Source organism: Beta vulgaris, chromosome 2 (genome assembly GCF_026745355.1).
Source record: "Beta vulgaris subsp. vulgaris cultivar EL10 chromosome 2, EL10.2, whole genome shotgun sequence".
Taxonomy (NCBI): Eukaryota; Viridiplantae; Streptophyta; class Magnoliopsida; order Caryophyllales; family Amaranthaceae; genus Beta; species Beta vulgaris.
Window position 1 is genome coordinate 33,111,060 of NC_079203.1, and position 20,532 is coordinate 33,131,591.

The following is a 20,532-nucleotide window of genomic DNA, read 5'->3' on the forward strand; positions in this document are numbered from 1 at the left end:
AATTAATAAATTAATAAAAAAATTCAAGAAATACAAAATGAAATGAAAATTTAACGAATTACGAAAATACAAATCTTAGATCAAACAGACCGAATAAAATTACAAAAAGCTTACAAAAATGGACAATTTTATAAATACTAAAAATTAATTAACGAAAACAAAAATTAAGGAATTACATAAATTTTAGAATTTAAAAAATGAAATTAAAAATTTAATAGATTACAAACTCTAGATCCACTAAGCGTCGTTGATGAGAACGACAACTAAAATCTGTCATTACAAACACTAGATCCTCAAAAACTTGACGACATTTTGAACAAGTTTGAGGATGAAATAAGGAGAAGTTGGTGATAGTTTATGTCGTCATTTGTAATAGCCCTGTTTTTAAGAGCGTTTATTTAAATGTGAAACATAATTATTAAGTTAATATTATTTCGAAATTTCTTATCTTATTTGAGTTGTGGAATGTGATTTTTATTTGTCGAGTTGTAATGTATTTATTTATTTAATTATATGAGATTATTTTTTTTTTATTATTTTGTATTTTGGGTTTGTGTAATTAGTTGAGTGGTATTTCGTAAATTAGAAAGCCAAAGTCGGTCTTCCTTCCTTCCATTTATTTTAGTCGGTTAATGGGCAAATAAACCCACCCCAAGTTCTTTCTCTCTCTCTCGTCATTTCTCTCAAAACTGAAAACCCAAAAGAGAACCTAGAACCCCCGTGAAACTTGACCTCCATCTCCCCTCTTTCGCGGCTTCGCGCCACCACTACCACTGTGCTCGCGTCGGGCCACCGCGGCTGCGTCGAGTTGCGGCGCCTTGCTTATCTTTCTTTTTCTTCGTCCTCCTCGCACTTGCCCTGTTTGTCAATGTTCGTCGGTGTGCTGCTGTTCGGTGGACGTCGGTTGTCGGGCTGCTGTTGTTCTTGGTTGATGGTGTTGCGCACCACTGCTGTCGATGCTTGCAGCAGCTCGCTCCCCTGCCGTGCGTGTTATTCCCTGCTCCAAGTGAGCAGAGGTAGTTTTCTTGTCTTGTTTTTCCTCTTGTGGATTTGTTGTTGTTAAATTGTAAATGTAATTGATGTTGTTGTTGGGTTGAAGTGTTGTTCTTGTTGTTGTTTTTTCCCTGCTGTTGCTCTCCCGAAGCTCTGTTGGTGGCCATGTGTTGGTGTTATTGTTGGTGGTGGAGTGTTGTTGTTGTTGTTCTGTTATTGTGTTGATGTTATGTTGTTGGAGTTGATATATTTGGAGATAAGTGTAGAAGTTATAGAATTGCTTAGTTTATGTTTTGCAGATTTAGTTTAGATTAGTTAGAGTTCATTTTTAGAAGTGTTATGGCTAGTATGATGGTTATATCTTTTCTAGGAAAGGTTATGATTATGTTTCTAGTTTAGAATGTTAAGATTGGTTATTGATTATCGTTCTGGTTGTGAGGTTATTATTGGAGGATGATTTTGGAATGAAGAACCATTCGGGATTATGAAGGAGATTATGTTGGTGGAATCTGAATTGCAGTTCGGGTAACTTTTATGTTCAGTAAAATCATTTACTCATGCCCATCTGTATATGATCTTTCTATTCTGTTTCTTAAATAACTTCGTACTATGGCCATAGTTATGAATGTGTGGATTGTGGAAACATTATTCGATGTTATCAATACGCAACTGTTTTGCTGGCTTAGTTTATGAACTGAAAATAGAAAGTGGGCAAGGTATGGGTGGAGGATGGTTACTCTTTTGACCTGATACGGTCGGCTACGCTCTATAACAAACCTTGCGGGTAGTATTGCTAGGCTCCATAACGAACCTTAGAGGCAGCGTTTGTCCTTTGTCCAAAGCCCGTACTTGCCACTGATTTGTTTAAGAGAATGAGCTATGCCAACGTTGTAACAAGATGAAAATGGTTTGACAAATAAAATATTTATAACGGGCTGAAGTAAAGTTTACGAGTTTTCCACTCATTTTGGAATTTTGTTTGTTTTGTATTTTCTCCCTGAAGGTTTGATATTCAGAGCTCGGAATTGGAAATGAAGCAAGATTATGATGTCGTCCTAGATTAAGGATTGAGTTTGTATTTTAGATAGCTGGTTCGAGAATAGTTATTTATATATCGTTGTATATAATTTTTGGGAATTTTAGTTCAACTATTGGTGTATTTAAGGATATTTTTCCGCTGCGATTTTATTAATTAATATTTGGATTCTAGTATATGGTTGTTGAGTATGTTTCACTAGCAGCTCGGAAGAGCGAGCTGTTACATCATTAATTTAGGCGGAGGTGAGTTAGAGAAGAGATGGCAGAGGTGGCGAAGGTGAAAGATAGTATGGATAGCGGAGGTGAGGGAGCGTAAAGATGGCAGAGTAGAGGTGAGGTGATGGAGAGTGAGAAATGGTGGTGGTAGTTGTTTGAGTTTCGACGGTGAGAGATAAGTGTTGGAGTTACTAATCCTACTGATTACCAGCTCAAGCAAAGCCCAACCAGCGTACGAAGCCCAGCCAACCCAAGCAACAAGCAGCAATAGCCAGCTCAGCTTTTCTGTTGTTTATGTTGTAACTAACTAATACAGCTTAGCTGAGATTAGTTATTCTCTCTCTACAGTTTGTTAGCTTCCTATGTAATTATATATATCTATCAATTGTAATCATCTAATTTAGATTTCATAATATAATTTTCATTCTCTTATGAGATAATACGATTCTCTCTATATTAATGAAATCAAATTTATACATTCCTTTGCTTCTCATTTATTTGGATTGAATACTCCAAATGATTATGATCTAAAGTGTTAGATCATAAATTTCATCAATAAGAAATGGTGAACGAGGGTGAGAGATGGTGGTGGTGGTTTGTTTAGGGTTCGAGTATGAGAGAGGAAAGTGAGGGAAAGTGAAGGATAGTGAGAGATTGTAATATCCTAAAAACTAACCATGTTTTATTTAGTGGTAAAAACTAAACCATGACTAACTAACTATAATGAAAGGATAAAATATATTTTTAATGCTTAACTAATTAGTCAAAACATAAAATTTAAGTAATCGCATTAACTACCAAGTTACATAGTGTTGGGAATTTAGGTAAACAATGGGAATTTTTTCGATTTATAAGATAAAAGAAAAAGAGGAAAATAATATTTATTCAATAGTAAACTTTCTTTCCTTTCTTCTACCTTACTCGTTTTTCAATCAAGGTTTCTTCCATGTACTGGGCAGATTCCATTTTAACAGCTACTTACTTGATCAATAGAATGCCTCTCAGAAGCATTCATAACATTACACCATTTGAAAAATTGTTTAGTTACAAGCCCACTCTTGGCCATCTATGAATCTTTGGCTGTCTTTGTTATGCTAACACTTACTTCAGTTTACATAACCAAGCTAGATCCCAAAGCGAATCCTTGTATATTTTTTAGCTATCCCTTGCTCAAAAGGCTTATAAACTTCTTGATCTTGTAAAACACAAGATAACTATCAGAGATGTTGTTTTCTTCGAAAAACATTTCCCATTCCATCACTTTTTTCTCACAAATACTCCTTTGTCTAAGATTTATCCTACTCAAATATATCTTCCTGCTATTACTGATTTATCTGATCCTAAATCCATTTCAATACCTGATTTCCTAACTTCTTCTCCTCCTTTTGACTCTCTAGATTTTTTTATTTTGGACATGGACCAAACAGTGTTATCTTATATGCACTTTTTTATTTCAAGAGTCAAGCAGGGGGGGGGGAGGGGGAAGCTTTTCGTTATACAAGATCAGAAGCCACTAAGGCTTGGATACCTTGGGGAAAGTTATCCAGTACAACAAGCTCCTCTTCATTTGGGGTACATACGAGCAACAACTACATTCACCACCCTCTTCACATGAGTACAAGGAAAGCAAGAGAATAGAGCACCAAAGCGACTAATATTATCCGGAAACAAATAAATTAGGCTACCTCCTGTTACTTTGTGACTCACCTTTCTAACAATTTCCAGAGCATTACATTCATACCCCACAGTCTCATCCACTACAAGAATAGGCCCAGTCACCGACCGCTTAAAGCCGTCGCTGATTCTTCAAAAGCCGTCGCTAAATGAAACACTGACGGCCAACGGTCGTTAACTAACTGACGTTGCAGTTTTGGTCGTTGAATTAGAAAATAACGACGGTTTGGCCGTTGGTGGCTTCTCAACGACGGTTTTCTACGTCTGCTTGGAGGGCCGTCGTTGAATACTTATCACCCACGGTTTGTAGCCGTCGGTGTATCAACGACAGTTTCAGACCGTCGCTACTTCAACGTCGGTTTGTAGCTGTCGGTGTTTCACCGACGGCTCTAAACCGTCGCTGATTGCCGGACGCCGTCGTTGACTTTAAATTCCTTGGCAGTTATTGATCTCTTGTACAACGACTGGTTAGCCGTCGTTGGTTCAAGTTTATTATATTAAATAATATAATAATGTTTTCCAAAATTATACTTAAACCTGTACTGCACGCCAACACTGAAATATATACTACATTAAACATGTTCCTGCGTCGCCTCGATCACATTCTATATTAAAAACTAAAGAAATATGCAACTTAAAAATGAAATAGATTAGATTTATGTACACAAAATACATCCCAATGTCGGGAAATTTAGACACTAAATGTCTATAATTAAACAAGCTACATTGATGAATTATATGTACGCAAAATAAATCTCGGTGTCAGGAAATCGAGTAAAAGTCGAGTTCCAAAAAAATATACCGAGACACCTAAAAAAAAAACTAGATATATGCCGATAAATATAGACACTAAGTGCATATATAAAGTTAGACTAAGTATGTGGAAACAATAAGTTTGTAATCTAGCTAGTTGCCAAAACCAAACCAACTACACTGTGGCGGGTGTCTCTGTAGCACTTGTGCCGCCACCACCAAACCCCGGGTCATCCTCTGGTCTGCGTTGTGGAGAGGTGCCTGTGTTGCAACATGAGAACAAGTGGCCAAAGTTAGTCATGTTCCGCATCATTTCCTGCACGAGGGCCCGGTTTGACTCTTCCAGACGTGCTGCGACCTTTGCCTCCACTTCTACCATCCGTGCAGCGACCTTGGCCTCCACCTGCGCCTCTAGCTGAGAAAAAATCGATGGCTCATATGGTTGTGAAGAGCCAACTCCTCCTCGCCCAGATGAAGAGTTGTAGTACAAATGATCTCCCTGACCCAACCCTTGCACTTTTCCTCTGTTTCTCCCACCAACTGTCTCCCAATACAACAAATCAGGGTTTGGCTGTGACCCTTGAGTGCTACAATCATCTAGCTTCTTGTTGTACGTCTCCTGCATTTGGTTAAATAATATACTCTTATGCACGCATGTTCCAACAATATGGTCTAAAATGAGCAAAAACAACTTATATTTGGTTCTAACTTTCCTATATTTTTGTAATTTCAATGAAAAGTACAATCTAACACATTGAACTAAGTATATATATGATGTTTGAGGTGTTTATGATTAAAACTAACTTAAAAGTACTCAAATTCATTCATTTTCAAGTAATATAGGCTAAAATGAGCTAAATGACCTATATTAGGTTGTAACTTTCCTATAATTTGTAATTTCAATGAAAACTATAATCTAACACATTGAACTAAGTCTATATAGGATGTTTGAGGTGTTTATGCTTCAAACTAACTTAAAACTACTCAAATTCATTCATTTTCAAGCAATATGGGCTAAAATGAGCTAAATGACCTATATTTGGTTCTAACTTTCCTATATTTTGTAATTTCAATGAAAACTATAATCTAACACATTGAACTAAGTATATATAGGATGTTTGAGGTGTTTATGCTTAAAACTAACTTAAAAGTACTCAAATTCATTCATTTTCAAGCAATATGGGCTAAAATGAGCTAAATGACCTCTATTTGGTTCTAACTTTCCTATATTTTGTAATTTCAATGAAAACTATAATCTAACACATTGAACTAAGTATATATAGGATGTTTGAGGTGTTTATGATTCAAACTAACTTAAAAGTACTCAAATTCATTCATTTTCAAGCAATATGGGCTAAAATGAGCAAAATGACCTATATTTGGTTCTCACTTTCCTATATTTTGTCATTTCAATGAAAACTATAATCTAACACATTGAACTAAGTATATATAGGATGTTTGAGGTGTTTATGATTCAAACTAACTTAAAAGTACTCAAATTCATTCATTTTCAAGCAATATGGGCTAAAATGAGCTAAATGACCTATATTTGGTTCTAACTTTCCTATATTTTGTAATTTCAATGAAAAGTACAATATAACACATTGAACTAAGTATATATATATGATTTTTGAGGTGTTTATGATTCAAACTAACTAAAAAGTACTCAAATTCATTCATTTTCAAGCAATATAGGCTAAAATGAGCTAAATGACCTATATTTTGTTGTAACTTTCCTATAATTTGTAATTTCAATGAAAACTATAATCTAACACATTGAACTAAGTATATATAGGATGTTTGAGGTGTTTGTGCTTAAAACTAACTTAAAAGTACTCAAATTCATTCATTTTCAAGCAATATGGGCTAAAATGAGCTAAATGACTTATATTTGGTTCTAACTTTCCTATATTTTGTAATTTCAATGAAAACTATAATCTAACACATTGAACTAAGTATATATAGGATGTTTGAGGTGTTTATGCTTAAAACTAACTTTAAAGTACTCAAATTCATTCATTTTCAAGCAATATGGGCTAAAATGAGCTAAATGACCTATATTTGGTTCTAACTTTCCTATATTTTGTAATTTCAATGAAAATTACAATCTAACACATTGAACTAAGTATATATAGGATGTTTGAGGTGTTTATTTTCAAACTAACTTAAAAGTACTCAAATTCATTCATTTTCAAGCAATATGGGCTAAAATGAGCAAAATGACCTATATTTGGCTCTAACTTTCCTATATTTTGTAATTTCAATGAAAACTATAATCTAACACATTGAACAAAGTATATATAGGATGTTTGAGGTGTTTATGCTTCAAACTAACTTAAAAGTACTCGAATTCATTCATTTTCAAGCAATATGGGCTAAAATGAGCTAAATGACCTATATTTGGTTCTAACTTTCCTATATTTTGTAATTTCAATGAAAACTATAATCTAACACATTGAACTAAGTATATATAAGATGTTTGAGGTGTTTATGCTTCAAACTAACTTAAAAGTACTCAAATTCATCCATTTTCAAGCAATATGGGCTAAAATGAGCTAAATGACCTATATTTGGTTCTAACTTTCCTATATTTTGTAATTTCAATGAAAACTATAATCTAACACTGAGAACTAAGTATATATAGGATGTTTGAGGTGTTTATGCTTCAAACTAACTTAAAAGTACTCAAATTCATTCATTTTCAAGCAATATGGCATAAAATGAGCTAAATGACCTATATTTGGTTGTAACTTTCACTACAAAAAAAATTGGCTATAGAGGCACGTCATTTGGCCGACTTGCCTCTAAAACCCCCTTTTACCATCACATAAACATGGTTGCCTCTAATTATATGGTTTTTAGTGTCAAGTATATTCTGGTGCCTCTAAAGATACATTTCAGCATCAAACGAATGTTGGTTGCCTCTGAAACCATGTTTTTAGCATCACATGAATATTGGTTGTCTCTAAATTCATATTTTTAGCATCACATGAATTTAATTGTCTTTAAAACCATTTTTTTTTAGCATCAACTATAGTTAGTTGTCTCTAATGCTATGTATTTAGCGTCACATGACTTTAGTTGTCTCTAAAACCATTTTTTTCAGCATCAACTGTAGTTAGTTGTCTCTAAAGCCATGTATTTAGCGTCACATGAATTTAGTTGTCTCTAAAGCCATTTTTTCAGCATCAACTGTAGTTAGTTGTCTCTAAAGCGATGTATTTAACATCACATGAATTTAGTTGTCTCTAAAGCCAATTTTTTTAGCATCAAATTTAGTTAGTTGTCTCTAAAGCCATGTATATAGTGTCATATAATATTTCATAGGGACACACTCACAAGGTCCACAAATGAACAATAGTTTATTCTAGATATTAAAATTCCAATAATAATCTACTATTTTTTTATTAAAAATTTAATAATGTAAGGTTAAAAAAAACATGTTAAATTCACCCATTTACATTGACAAATCTTATTGTATAGACAATTGTTACGAGTTGATATTATTTTGATTTCGGATAGTCTTTTTCTGGCAACTCGGATTTTAGATCTTTCAATATCGGATTGTGGCGGATTCGGATTATATCAGATGTCGGGTGTAGGTACTATTCGAATTATATCAAGTTGAATCAGATTGGTTTCAGATTAAAATATCTGAACTGATCAATTAAATTAACTTTAACTAAATTGATTTGAAAATAATTGTTTATGAGAACAGAAAATTGAGAACTGATAAACTGGATTTTCATAAAAGACAATTTTAACAATTTCACTACTACAAAAGTCAGAGATAAGAAACTGAAGAAAGTTGAATCTTCCATAAAAATTCAAGGTTAGGTAATGACTGATTTCACAACTATAAGTTTATAAATTTCAATATTGTAGTTTACACATACTTTAATTTGAGTTCGAATATAATTTTTCAGACATTTGATGAACTACTTAAGTTTTTTTTTTCTGAAATTTAAATATTACAGTAATTCTCAACAAAAATTACAACACAAAAATAACTCCAATAAACTATCCATCAAATTCATATATTCAATAAACATCATAGTCTTACAATAATTACCAAAAAATACAACAAACTTAAAAGAAATGACAAATAACAATCTGAAACAACTCCTCACAAATCTGAAAACCAAAACAAAACAATCTGAAAACCAAAACAAAAAAATTCCGAAAGAACTCCTAAAAAAACAAAAGGAACATACAGGAGAGATTACTAACTAGCACAAAGGTAGAGGATACCTTAAGGATACAGGCCATAGTTGAAATTACTGTTGTCAATCTAAAACTCTCGTCAAACTACCAAAGTTCAAAAATTTAAGTCCTTGAAAAGGAGGGGAAAAAACTACTGAATACAGGAGATCAAGCGAATGTATCCTAAAAATATACTACTGAACATACAAAGTTTCAGAATCTTATTAGAAGACTGAATTTTAATCAAAGGTTCTCTTCATCCTTAACCCAGATACAAAACAAAAGGATAGCTTCACTTTAGCCAGAAAGAAAAATAACATATAGAGTTTCAATTTTTTTTTAAAATCTGGAAGTGAGAAAACAACCAATCAGCTTTGCATTGAGGGATGCCAATCTACTAGCACGCTGCTTGAATATAGTTACCTGTGAAGCAATATGAAATCAAATACATTGCCTCAAAAATGTGTTCCTAATTCAATTAGCCAACAGATGCTCCAGCACTGTGAAAAGGAAACGACACACTCAGTCGACAGTATAAGCAGGCAGAAGCAAACCTTTTCAGATAAGGAGTAAATCAGGCAATAGAGCAAGCACAAGCACAAAGATACACATGCATGCCAAGCTCAGTAATCTGACAGAAAAACTTGTGTGTGCTTGTGTAATATATGTATGTATATATATATACAGGGACAGAGAGCAAGCAGCAGAGAGAGAGAGAGGTCAACGGGAAGGGGGCTTAATAAGAAAAGGATGTGATCAGTCTGATGTATCATACGCAGGTAATTTGATGCTATGTTCCCGACAATATTGACAAGAGAATTGTTTTGTTTGATACACATCATTAACAGCTGAAGTAGAAATAACTTAATACACTACCAAATGCATAGTTATCACTAGTTAGAGCATAAGGCAGAACCACCATATCATTTTGACCGTAAACCAAAATCAAGGAACTTCAAGTAATCAAATTTCTCATAGGCATTTTATCGAACATCTTGCTTGCAAAAACAAGAGCACCATATTTAACTTATGCTTTGATCAAAGAAACCAGAAATTCCAATTGGGGAATGAAATAAATAGCACCCAATGCCTATAATTAATAAAATCTAAAATCAAACCACTGCAATATGAAAAATAAAAAAGAATAACGAAGAAAAACAGAGGTGGAGAGGAAAATAAGGAAAATTATACATGAAACAGATAAGTGCACCTCCAGTTCAAATTTTACCTTTATCATGATTCGAATCACGACGACGCTCGATAATCTTCAACTGGGCATCGCGAATTTGACACACAGGGGTCGGGGGATTCGAGGTTCATCCAATCGAACTGAATCATAACCGAGACTTCAAACCAAAACCGACCAGCCTATTTGAGTATAGAGAGACATTTGAATTTAAAACATAACCGAGACATCTGAATTACAAGCCTGAGTAATGGTTTTGTCAATCAAAGATTTTGTCTTTTCCCACGAAGTGGTGCAAGAAAAGTTTTTTTTATGGCCTATTCTATTTCTACCACACCTCTTGCAAAAAATGAAGAAGCCCTTATATCTGAGATCCCTCATACCATTTTTCGTTTCTGGACCTCAACAAAAATGCCCGGAATAAGTGATTGCTTCAACTTAGTCCAAATGAACGCACAATAAAAAAATTTAACCCCTGATTGTTCCGAATTATTGTTAAAGTGAAGAAACTTTCCGATACAAGAGAGGATTGATTCAGCTATTGGAGGAGAGTTGAGATGTAGAATATGGATCATGGAGGTTAAGAACGAGAGATAAGAGAGAAATCAGATAGGGGAAAATAGGTTATGTTTTCGTGAGAAAGTGGGAAGGTGGACATTGGTCAGTGGGTTTTTAACATATTGGTGTTTGAAGTTTTTGGAGGGAAAAACTGAAATTTTAGAATTTCACGAAAGGGGAAAATAGGTTATGTTTCCTCTTTTACAATGTTCACTCCAACATCCTTCCCAGGGGTTTATCTATAGACTTAAGAAAATAACCAATGGCTATAAGGAACTTTAATTGGTTTAATGAGATGGGAGTATGTGGAAACTGTCAAGAGAACATTAAATGCATAGTGAGTTCGATGGAGAGCTATGGCTTTAAATGGTGCGCTTCTTCTGTTTCCTTAAGCCCTGGATACCAGTGATAGCACCTATTGACTAGAATATGGACTTATAAGGTTCAGTTCTGTGTGAGGTTTTCTAGAGTTTGTTCAGGTCATGTATGAGAACAGAATGAATTTGCTCTTTTTACTGATATATAGTTTTGAGGTTATCTTGTTCAAGCCTAAAAATCACCGATTTTGGCCAGGAGAGAAAAAGTAAAAATCACTGCTCTTTTTACTATAACAGTTGTAAATAATGGTGAATAAAATTGCTACCTGAATCCTTCTAGTTGTGGCTTTGATGCTGTTAAATAAGTATTTTTGGTCAATCTGGAAAGGTTTGTGCTGCTGACTTGCTCATGTTTGTTTTTGCATGATCATTGTTGTTCATGTACTTAATCTTGTGTTATTGCAGCGGTTGCTATGCTTTTTAGTTGTTTCCGGTGCAAGTTGTCGTGCCACTGCGTGCTACTACTACCGGCTAAGCCAATTATTGTACAAGTTATTACAACTTTGTTAAACTAATATTTGTTATTAAACTAATATTTACTATATGCATGTGTTGCAGGTGCTTGCGGAATCCAACTATTCAAACAATTGAAGAATAATATGAGGAAGAAAATAGCATGACACTAACAAAGACTGAGGCAATTGAAAAATGGAATGACACTATTCAAACTATTAGATATCTTTTTTTTTCTCTCTTGTAGTTTCCAATTTCTTTTTACTGTAACAATTATGAACAACCAACTAGACTTGTTAGTTGATTAAGGTGTTTATATAAATGACAATTATTTTTTATCTATATAGTAGCTTTTTATTGATTCATTAAATTGTTTTGTTTGTTTACTTTTAGTATTACTATAGCATATATATGTATTAATTCATAAATCTTAAACTGTAAAATGTGTAGTTGCCCCTAATAGTTTTAATAAAAATGTCAAAAGTTGCACCTAAAAACATCCTTTAGCGACTAACTTATGGTTGCATTAGAGGCAACATATAATTAGAGATGGATTTATGGTGCCTCTAAATATAAGTGGTCTTATCAGCAATATAACTTGTGTGCCCCAAAAAGGTGGCATTAGGGGCAACCTATAATTAGCGACAGACATACGGTTGCCTCTAAACGTAAGAGGCTTTAGCAGAATTGTAACTTGTGTGCCTCAAAAGGTGGCATTAGGGGCAACCTATTATTAGCGACAGACACATGGTTGCCTCTAAACATATCAGTCTTTAGCCGCACCATAACTTGTCTGCCTCTAACTGACGCATTAGGGGCAACCTATAATTAGCGACAGTCATATGTTTGCCTCTAAACTTAAGAGTCTTTAGCAGATACCATAATTTGTCAGCCTCTAAAACGCGACATTAGGGGCAACCTATAATTAGCGACAGGCATATGGTTGTCTCTAAACATAAGAGTCTTTAGCAGCTCCATAACTTGTCTGCCTATAAAACGTGGCATTAGGGGCAACCTATAATTAGCGACGGACTAATTAGAGGCAACCAAAAAATTGTTTCTAAACACCATTAGGCTACAAATATATATTTAGATGCAATTTTGGATTGCCTCTATATGTAGTTTTTTTTGTAGTGTTTCCTATATTTTTTAATTTCAATGAAAACTATAATCTAACACATTGAACTAAGTATATATAGGATGTTTGAGGTGTTTATGCTTCAAACTAACTTAAAAGTACTCAAATTCATTCATTTTCAAGCAATATGGGCTAAAATGAGCTAAATGACCTATATTTGGTTCTAACTTTCCTATATTTTGTAATTTCAATGAAAACTATAATCTAACACTGAGAACTAAGTATATATAGGATGTTTGAGGTGTTTATGATTCAAACTAACTTAAAACTACTCAAATTCATTCATTTTTCAAATAAAATAGCCTATAATGCCTTAAATATATGTTTAAAGGTATGTACCGAAATTTGTTTTGCTCTCTTGTTTGCTGCAATTTCTCCTTTTCCAGCAACAGTTTTGAAATGAGTCTTCAAGAACAACTCGGGGGCGGTAGGGAGTACTCCTCCTCTACTCTTTGCCAGTACACATTGTTGAACATAGACTTTATTTTTTACATATACAGAAAAAATCATGAAATTCAAACTAAGAAATAGATATGAAACATTCTTACCATCTTTTTAGCATGTTGTGCCGCCGAGATGGAACCTTGAAAGTGCGACGGCTCAACTGGATTAGAGATGGAGCCACCTCTTCGGTTCTTCTTCGCCTTCTCAGATTTCTCGAGGAATGCAGGCTCCCGACTTTTCTTTTTCATTGTTTCATAAATGGTTTTCCCCAACCATTTTGGCCTTTCATTAGCTTTGTTGAGCAACCAATACCGCAAATCTCTCAAACGATTTCCAGCTTTCATCTGGTATGCTTTTCTCACTTGGCCATCTAACTCAGGAGCCCATTCGTAAAGACCCTTTAACAAACATTAAAACAAGTTAATAAACTAATATAATAAATTTAATTCTTCATAATTTGATTCATACATACTGTGAATGAGTTCCACCAATGCGTCCTTGTTGCATCGTCCACCTCACCGTAGTTAAACCAAGGTTCTCGAAAATGACCCTGGAAAATGTCAGTGATAGACCCGCTAACTTTGTTATCATCAAACCTAAATTGAAAACAAACACTTAAATTGTCAATATCATTGAAAATATAAATATTATGAATCATATATTAATTTAGAAATTTACCACAATCCAGTAGGGCTCAAAACCCTTTTTGATGCACTGTTTGACCCTTCAGCTTCCTTCCTCTGGCTGCTCGGCATCTCCGATACGTGGTCACCAATGTCACGTGCCTGAGAATCATCTCGTTGCGTCTCAGAGCCAAGGTTCGAGCTTTCTGGAGCTCCTGGTGACTCAAAAAGCTCCCTGGGAATCAATTGCCCACGACCTTGGCTTCCACCTAAGCCATCTCGACCTCCGCGCCCCTTAGGATTAGACATGATTACCTATATAAAACAACAACCCCCCTCAAGAATTCGGGCCTCAAGTTACGCCCATTGTCATATCTATCATACATCCACCAACGCTCCTTCCATTTCATAGTGACCAATTCTACAAATACTAAACCATTTCAATCACAATAGTCATTAACAACCCACCTACGTACAATTCTACAATTCTAGGCACATGACGATGTAAACATATTTATTTAAATACTTAAATTATATTTATAACATTACATGATAGTGACTTTGTGCTAATCTACAAATATCGAACCAACAACAATATGAACTTAAGGAATTGTTTCTACCTTTTTAATCACAAGTACTTGATATGAATTTGTTATTATGCTAAATCACTTTCTTTTCTACAAATAAAATGCACATTAAAAGAAAGACTTGTGCACTTGAAAGTAACTCTTACAAAAAGCTGGAAAGGTTGTGGTAGTTTCGTCCGTTTGTGGTTCGAACAAGTTATAAATTGAGTCCACTTCCCCCCATTAAGTTTTTTTTTTTTTTTGACAAATCCCCCCTTAAGTTACTTGTGTCTTCTCTTACAACTCTTTTTCTCAACTAGCTCTCTCTCTAAGTTTTTCTTTCACTTCTATATTTCCCCTGTTTTTCTCTGTTTGCCTGGTTTCTCGCTTAATTAAAGATAAAAGCTAGACACACTTGTGAATTGTTTTTCAACAGAAGGAGAAGAAGCAAGAATCAGAGAAAATGACTAACCAAAATGTGGTAGTTTCTGATGGAAAACAAAGCTTAAAAGTAAACAACAAGAACAACAACAACATAATGCTTAAACTATATTTATAACATTACAACAACAACAACAACAACAACAACAACAACAACAACAACAACAACAACAACAACAACAATAACAACAACAACAATAACAACAACAACAACAACAACAACAACAAATTGCAAAACATGTGAAAGAATCCTTCATTTTTTGCAAGTGAACAACAACAACAAACAACAAGAACAAAGACTTCCTCGCACTTCTCATTACTTACAAAATAAACAACAACAATAAACAAGAACAGCATAATGCTTACACAACAACAACAAACAACAACAAACAACAACAACCACAAACAACAACAATAACAAATTAAACAACAACAACACTAATTACCAAATATTATAACAACAACAACAACAACAAATTAAACAAATTAAACAACAACAACAAACAACAATTGTTAAACAACAACATGAATTACCAGATAAAAGCTACGGATTCGCGCGGCGGAGGCAGCGTAGGCGGCGGTCGTGATGTAGTTAATTGTGTGTCGGAGGAGGCGGCGGCTAAAATACTGATTTCCGCCGGCGTCTTGTGGCCTTTGTCTTGTAGGCGGCGTCTTGTAGTTAACTGTATCCAAAAACCCAATTTTTAGGGTAAAAAAAGAAAAAAAAAAATTAAAAAAAAGAGGGGTAGAAATTACCGTCGAAATTGTGGTCTTTGTCGCCGGTCGATGATACCCGGTCGCCGGAATTGCCTTCAATGTTTCGCCGGTTGTTTCGCGCTTAGCAAACCCAAGTTCTTCAAAAACGAGTTACACTTAGTGGGAAGGAGGAAATTTTGAAAAACAGTCGTGGTTAGGAAGCAGGGGTTTTAAGTCGTGTTAACTAACGACGGCCTAATCTAAATCAGCGACGGTTTGAAGTCATCGCCTAAATCCTAAAAATCCGAAATTCAAAATAGTACAGGCACCAACGACTTTAAGCCGTCGTTGATATTAACATCCGCTTGAGCCGTCGGTGATGTTGTTAAAAGCCGTCGGTGGGGGCCATCGGTTTGAAGCAGTCGTTATTTACCCTAATACCGTCTGTTTTACTAGCCGTCGCTGTCCAGCCGTCGTTAATGTAGCATTTTCTTGTAGTGTCATATCCAACCTTAAAAAATTTTAACTCCACAGAGTTCTGCCTTTTGGTTCCTGTGTTTATTGCTTTTATAGATTAAAAAGTATAGATTAGTATCTTCAGAACCTTAATATATGTAGAAAGTTAATGTTCTAACATCAATTTTAGGCCTCATTTTCTCCGACTTCATTTTGTTGTATGCCTTTTTACTCAATTTTTGTTGGATGAAAAGAAATGGCTGTTTAGAAACAGCTTCTGTAGTAGTTTAACCCCAACTCTAAGCTAGCCTGAATAGGATAAATACCAGGTTGTGGTTGTTTCTAAACTGAAACTATCTCTGATTCTGGATCATCTACTTGTGATGCCTTTAAAAAGATGCGATAATATAGATCAGGTTAACCCTTTTATGTGTTTAGTTCCACTCCTTAATGAAGTTTTAATTTAACTACTAAAGCTTGTTATGGTAGACGGCTTTTAAATCAAAACCTATGTATATTTCACTTCTATTTTTGGGCAACATGTAAACTAACAGACAACTAGCTCACTTTCATGGCCTTGTTAATTAATAACCCGATTGTGGGCTCCCTAGACTGCAATAGTAGAATTTTGAGTTTGCTCAAGTGACACTCAGTTAGATTGAAGTGAATCAAAACAATTAAAAGAACGTCTTCCTTTTTCTATTGGCTTAGAGTTCCATGTAATCACCCAATTTCCTTCCTATTGTCTGATTTTGTTTGTCTTCGTTTGTCAATTTCGTTGCATTTTGGCTGGGTTTGGTTAACAGTTAACACCAAAGTCTAAGTTATTTGCCAAAATAGATATGACATTCTTATCCTTAATTAGGTTCATTAAAGTTCGTAGTATTGATGGTTCACAGATTACGAGGCTATTTAGCGCTACTTGATTTAGCTAAGACTTGATTTGCAGAATACCATAAGCTAAGACTTGATTTAGCGCTACTTGAGAAGAAGATGATGTCCGAGATTACGAGGCCGGAGAGAGTTCTTTACTACCTTCTTCCTGGGAGATTGGTAATCATCTATATTTTAATGTTCTCGTTGTCAATCATTCTTCAACATCTTTGATATTTTTTTAATAATCATGAATCATAATATCATACCTTTTACTAGCAGGTTTTTATGATGATTGGCTTTTTACTTATTTTATAATTTATCCAAAATTCTCAGGTTAAGATACGTGAGGGAGGAACTGACTGGGGATGGGGAACTCCCTTTACTTGTAGCTGCGATGGTTGCATCATCTGACAAATTATACAAGCCTTCAAATTGTAGTCCATTGTATAAATGTAAGATCTTTGTGTTTACAAAATTTAGGAAGCCATTAAAGAGTTATGAATAAGCAGATTCTCCATACCTTTTAATTGTAATCTCAGTTTTGACCAAGGGTAGGTTTCAAATGGAATATTGTTTTGTTTTTTAGCTATTTGATACTCCTAACTTGTCGCTAGAGTGCTTGTGCATGTGTGCACACATGGTTTTTGGAGCGCTATTATAAAATAAGTTGCCATCCAAGAGGTGTTTCATCCACAATTGTCTGGTTTTTGCACAATCTGCTGCAACTAGACATGTCTTTCAAACGTGCTGGCTGCTGTATAGCTTGATGCTTGCTGTTGCTGAACAGCATCAGTGAGCTCTACTTTTTTTGAAAAAAATATATAATTGGCAAATGCTCTGGTTATTAAGGAAAACCGAAGCATTTGCACTACAAATGCTCCGGTTTTCCCTTAATAACCGGAGCATTTGATAGTCATATGCTCCGGTTTCCCAAAACAACCGGAGCATTTGTAAAATGGTCAAATGCTCGCATGACGTCTGCTATGCGTGAAATACGGAGCATTTGTGGGCTTTTTGACTGGAGCATTTGAGCTTTTTTTCGCTAGTTGCATACAATACATCCCAAATTAGGAAATCTCTTCTCTTTTTTCCAAAAGCCAATATTACATTCCCCCTTTTAGTAACTAAGTATTTGTGGGCAATGACAGAAGCAACAAGCAACCCATCCCTTCACCATCTCCCTGGCCACCATTTCTTTTTTCTTTCTAAATAAAAAAGCGTGGAGTTTATTCTTGGCCCTCATGTTTTCGTTGATCTCTTAGTTTTTGCATGTGGACTATGATTGCTTATTGAAAATGCATTTTTGGTATTCATTTCAGTGGGAACTGGTTTTGTACTTGTGTTAATCTGTATATCTATCCGTTCTTATTTTGTAGCAATATATGGTTGTCATAGGTAGAGGCAAATTTTTGTATATAGATGGTGGTGTGGATATCCTCTTCTCTTGTAATGAACATAATTAAAAGATATCAAGACCTGTCAAACTAGATAGTGTTGAAGGTTCTTTAAAAGGCTTATTAACTTGACAGAAAGAGAAATTTCAGATTCTCATAAGCAGTCTACTTTTGGTGTTTATATCTTCCATGGTTTGTTTTTAATATTTGAACGCAATTCATTCCTGTGATAGACATACCCCGTACTTGCCTATAGCAGCTTTCTGCTGGTCTCATGTAGAAAAATTATGTTACAGTGTAGTGTGCCGATGTTTTTTTTTTCGGATCCATTTGCAGATTTAATTGCTTGAGAGTAGGTCAGTGGGGCATATATTGGTTTAAATTTTAGTATTTTGTAATCATACTTGCAGGTCGCACTACATTCATTTACTAAGATTTTTTCCTAATTGATTACTTTCTCATGCAGTTGTAGCATATGTGAAAACTTAATACATCACCAACCAATTGTTCACAATCTATGGCGAAAATAATGTATATATTTATAAATCCTAACAAGCAATTACTAAGAGAATAGTAAGGGCAAGTCAAGGGTCGATCCACAGGGAAAATGGAATTGATTAAAGTCTATCTAGTCCTGACTACCTAATTGAATGGTATTTGAGGGTTTGAAAGAGGTTTTGTAACAATTATGACTAGCTAAAAACTAGAACTAGAAAACAACAAGATTTAATTTATCAAATAGGAAGACACTAGAGTTAAAGTTACTAGTATGAATAAGAATGAACAATGATTGTTGATGCGATTGTGAAGAAATGGAGATTATCATGCAAGGTTTAGTTTCCCTCTAAAATACTCGAGCCCTCTCTCGAATGGTCCTCAAGAGTAATCATTTAATCAATCAACTAAATCCTCTCTCGATGGTCTTTAGTTAATTGATTCATAGATTCAATAAATTCGGAAAACCCCTAATAAAGGATCCCCTTAATTTCTATATATTTCTTTTGGTATATATGTAATCATTTGTTGTATAATATGTAGATGAATGAGCCACTCGTTCTTCCAACACCATATTGAAGTTACATCCAAACCTATTGAAGTGGAACAGGAACCATACTATGTCAGATTATTTGGAAGACCAAAAATAAGGTTATTCACCCTGCCTTTTTTTAGGGGTGTTAGTTTTATGTGGTCTTACTAGTACTTCAAAAAGACACCCTGGGAACCCATTGTTGAAAAAAAAGATCATCCCCCCCCCCCCGCCATTTTATATCACATGGGTGCCTAATTTTAACGTTTTCGCTTGTATCGGGAATAATAGGTCGTGACTATCTTCCCACATTAGCAAAGGAAAGCTATATGAAGTATGACAAGGCTTGGATTATGTGAATTTCTTTGTAGATTATAGGTAGTGCTAAATAACTTTTTTAGACTTACTTTGAATTTTGTAAGATATTTAAGTTACGTTGGATGTCGAATTTGAAGATTATTTTGTATTCACCGGTTGTCTACAATTTGATATTCCATAAATACTTCTTTTATTATATCATACTTTTGTTTTTAAATAAGTTAATATACTTATATATGAATATTTGGGTAACTAATTAGGTATTACACATTGTTATTTGAATAAAGCGTGAGAGTTAAAATTATGTAAAGCAATTCGTAGCGTAAAGTACTTTGGACAACGAAATTGTTGTTGCCCAAGATAGCATTCTGTTAAGGTTACAACACACAATGGGCGACGACAAATAGTGACTGTTACACAAAGTTCCATGATATGGGCAACAAAAGTTAAGTTTTCGTGACAAAACTATGTCAAGTTTAGGCAATGATACAAAAAACTCGTAGCACAAAATAGCATTATGTGCAACGAAAGCATTTCGACGCCCAAACTACAGTTTGTGCAATGAACATGATATTCGACGCCTAAAATGGAAAGGGCGTCGAACCTTAGACGACGAAAATGGCGCGCAAAAATCTCGTTGCCCAAACCCTTGTGCAACGAAATTGTCCTATTGGGCAACGAATATTTTTTGTTGCCCAAAACCTATTTCCTTGTAGTGTGCTGAGTTGCCTATTCAAATGTCCAACCAAAAGTGAGTAGAGGAGCCATCAACCATCCACTTCCTCACATTATATTTTGCAAAGCAGTTGTTAGTGGGATGATGAAGCGTAGATGAGCAAACGCTTTTCCATGGCCCGCCATGGTTGGGGATCTAGAACTCAACCATTGTTGTGTATGATGAGTATCCATACTTATCTCTTATGACCTTGTGCCATAAGCCATTTGGTTCACTGAAGTACTTCCACCACCACATGAAAATAAGTGCCAAATTTCATTTTAGAAGATTCCCTACACCTAGGCCTCCTAAATACTTTGGCAATTCAATTAAACTCCATGAAACCAAAGGAAAATGGTTCTTTCCAATTTCACCACTACAAAAGAA

At 34.8% G+C, this 20,532-nt stretch overlaps 1 protein-coding gene and 1 long non-coding RNA gene across 2 annotated transcripts; both read right to left on the minus strand.

The window, feature by feature from the left end:
- Nucleotides 1-4,800: 4,800 nt before the first annotated feature.
- LOC130590370 (uncharacterized) lies at nucleotides 4,801-15,810 on the minus strand. Its single transcript, XM_057392591.1, has 5 exons — nucleotides 15,420-15,810; nucleotides 15,198-15,290; nucleotides 13,712-13,971; nucleotides 13,506-13,629; nucleotides 4,801-5,293 (listed from the first exon to the last, which is right to left on the minus strand). The coding sequence occupies exons 3-5, from the start codon at nucleotides 13,963-13,965 to the stop codon at nucleotides 4,850-4,852; spliced, it is 822 nt and encodes a 273-aa protein (XP_057248574.1). The 5' UTR covers nucleotides 13,966-13,971; nucleotides 15,198-15,290; nucleotides 15,420-15,810; the 3' UTR covers nucleotides 4,801-4,849.
- On the minus strand, nucleotides 8,686-10,748 carry LOC125494963 (uncharacterized). The gene is made up of 2 exons (XR_007271249.2): nucleotides 10,106-10,748; nucleotides 8,686-9,377 (listed from the first exon to the last, which is right to left on the minus strand). It is a non-coding gene; the product is annotated as an uncharacterized LOC125494963 (long non-coding RNA).
- Nucleotides 15,811-20,532: the final 4,722 nt, after the last annotated feature.

Excerpts from the sequence above, each read along its gene's own strand:
- LOC130590370 (XM_057392591.1), bottom strand. The coding sequence starts at position 13,965 with ATGTCTAATCCTAAGGGGCGCGGAGGTCGAGATGGCTTAGGTGGAAGC. Across the intron at positions 13,630-13,711 it reads TTGAGCCCTACTGGATTGTG|GTTTGATGATAACAAAGTTA; the intron begins GTAAATTTCTAA and ends TTTTCAATTTAG. Across the intron at positions 5,294-13,505 it reads ATTGGTGGAACTCATTCACA|GAGACGTACAACAAGAAGCT; the intron begins GTATGTATGAAT and ends AACCAAATGCAG.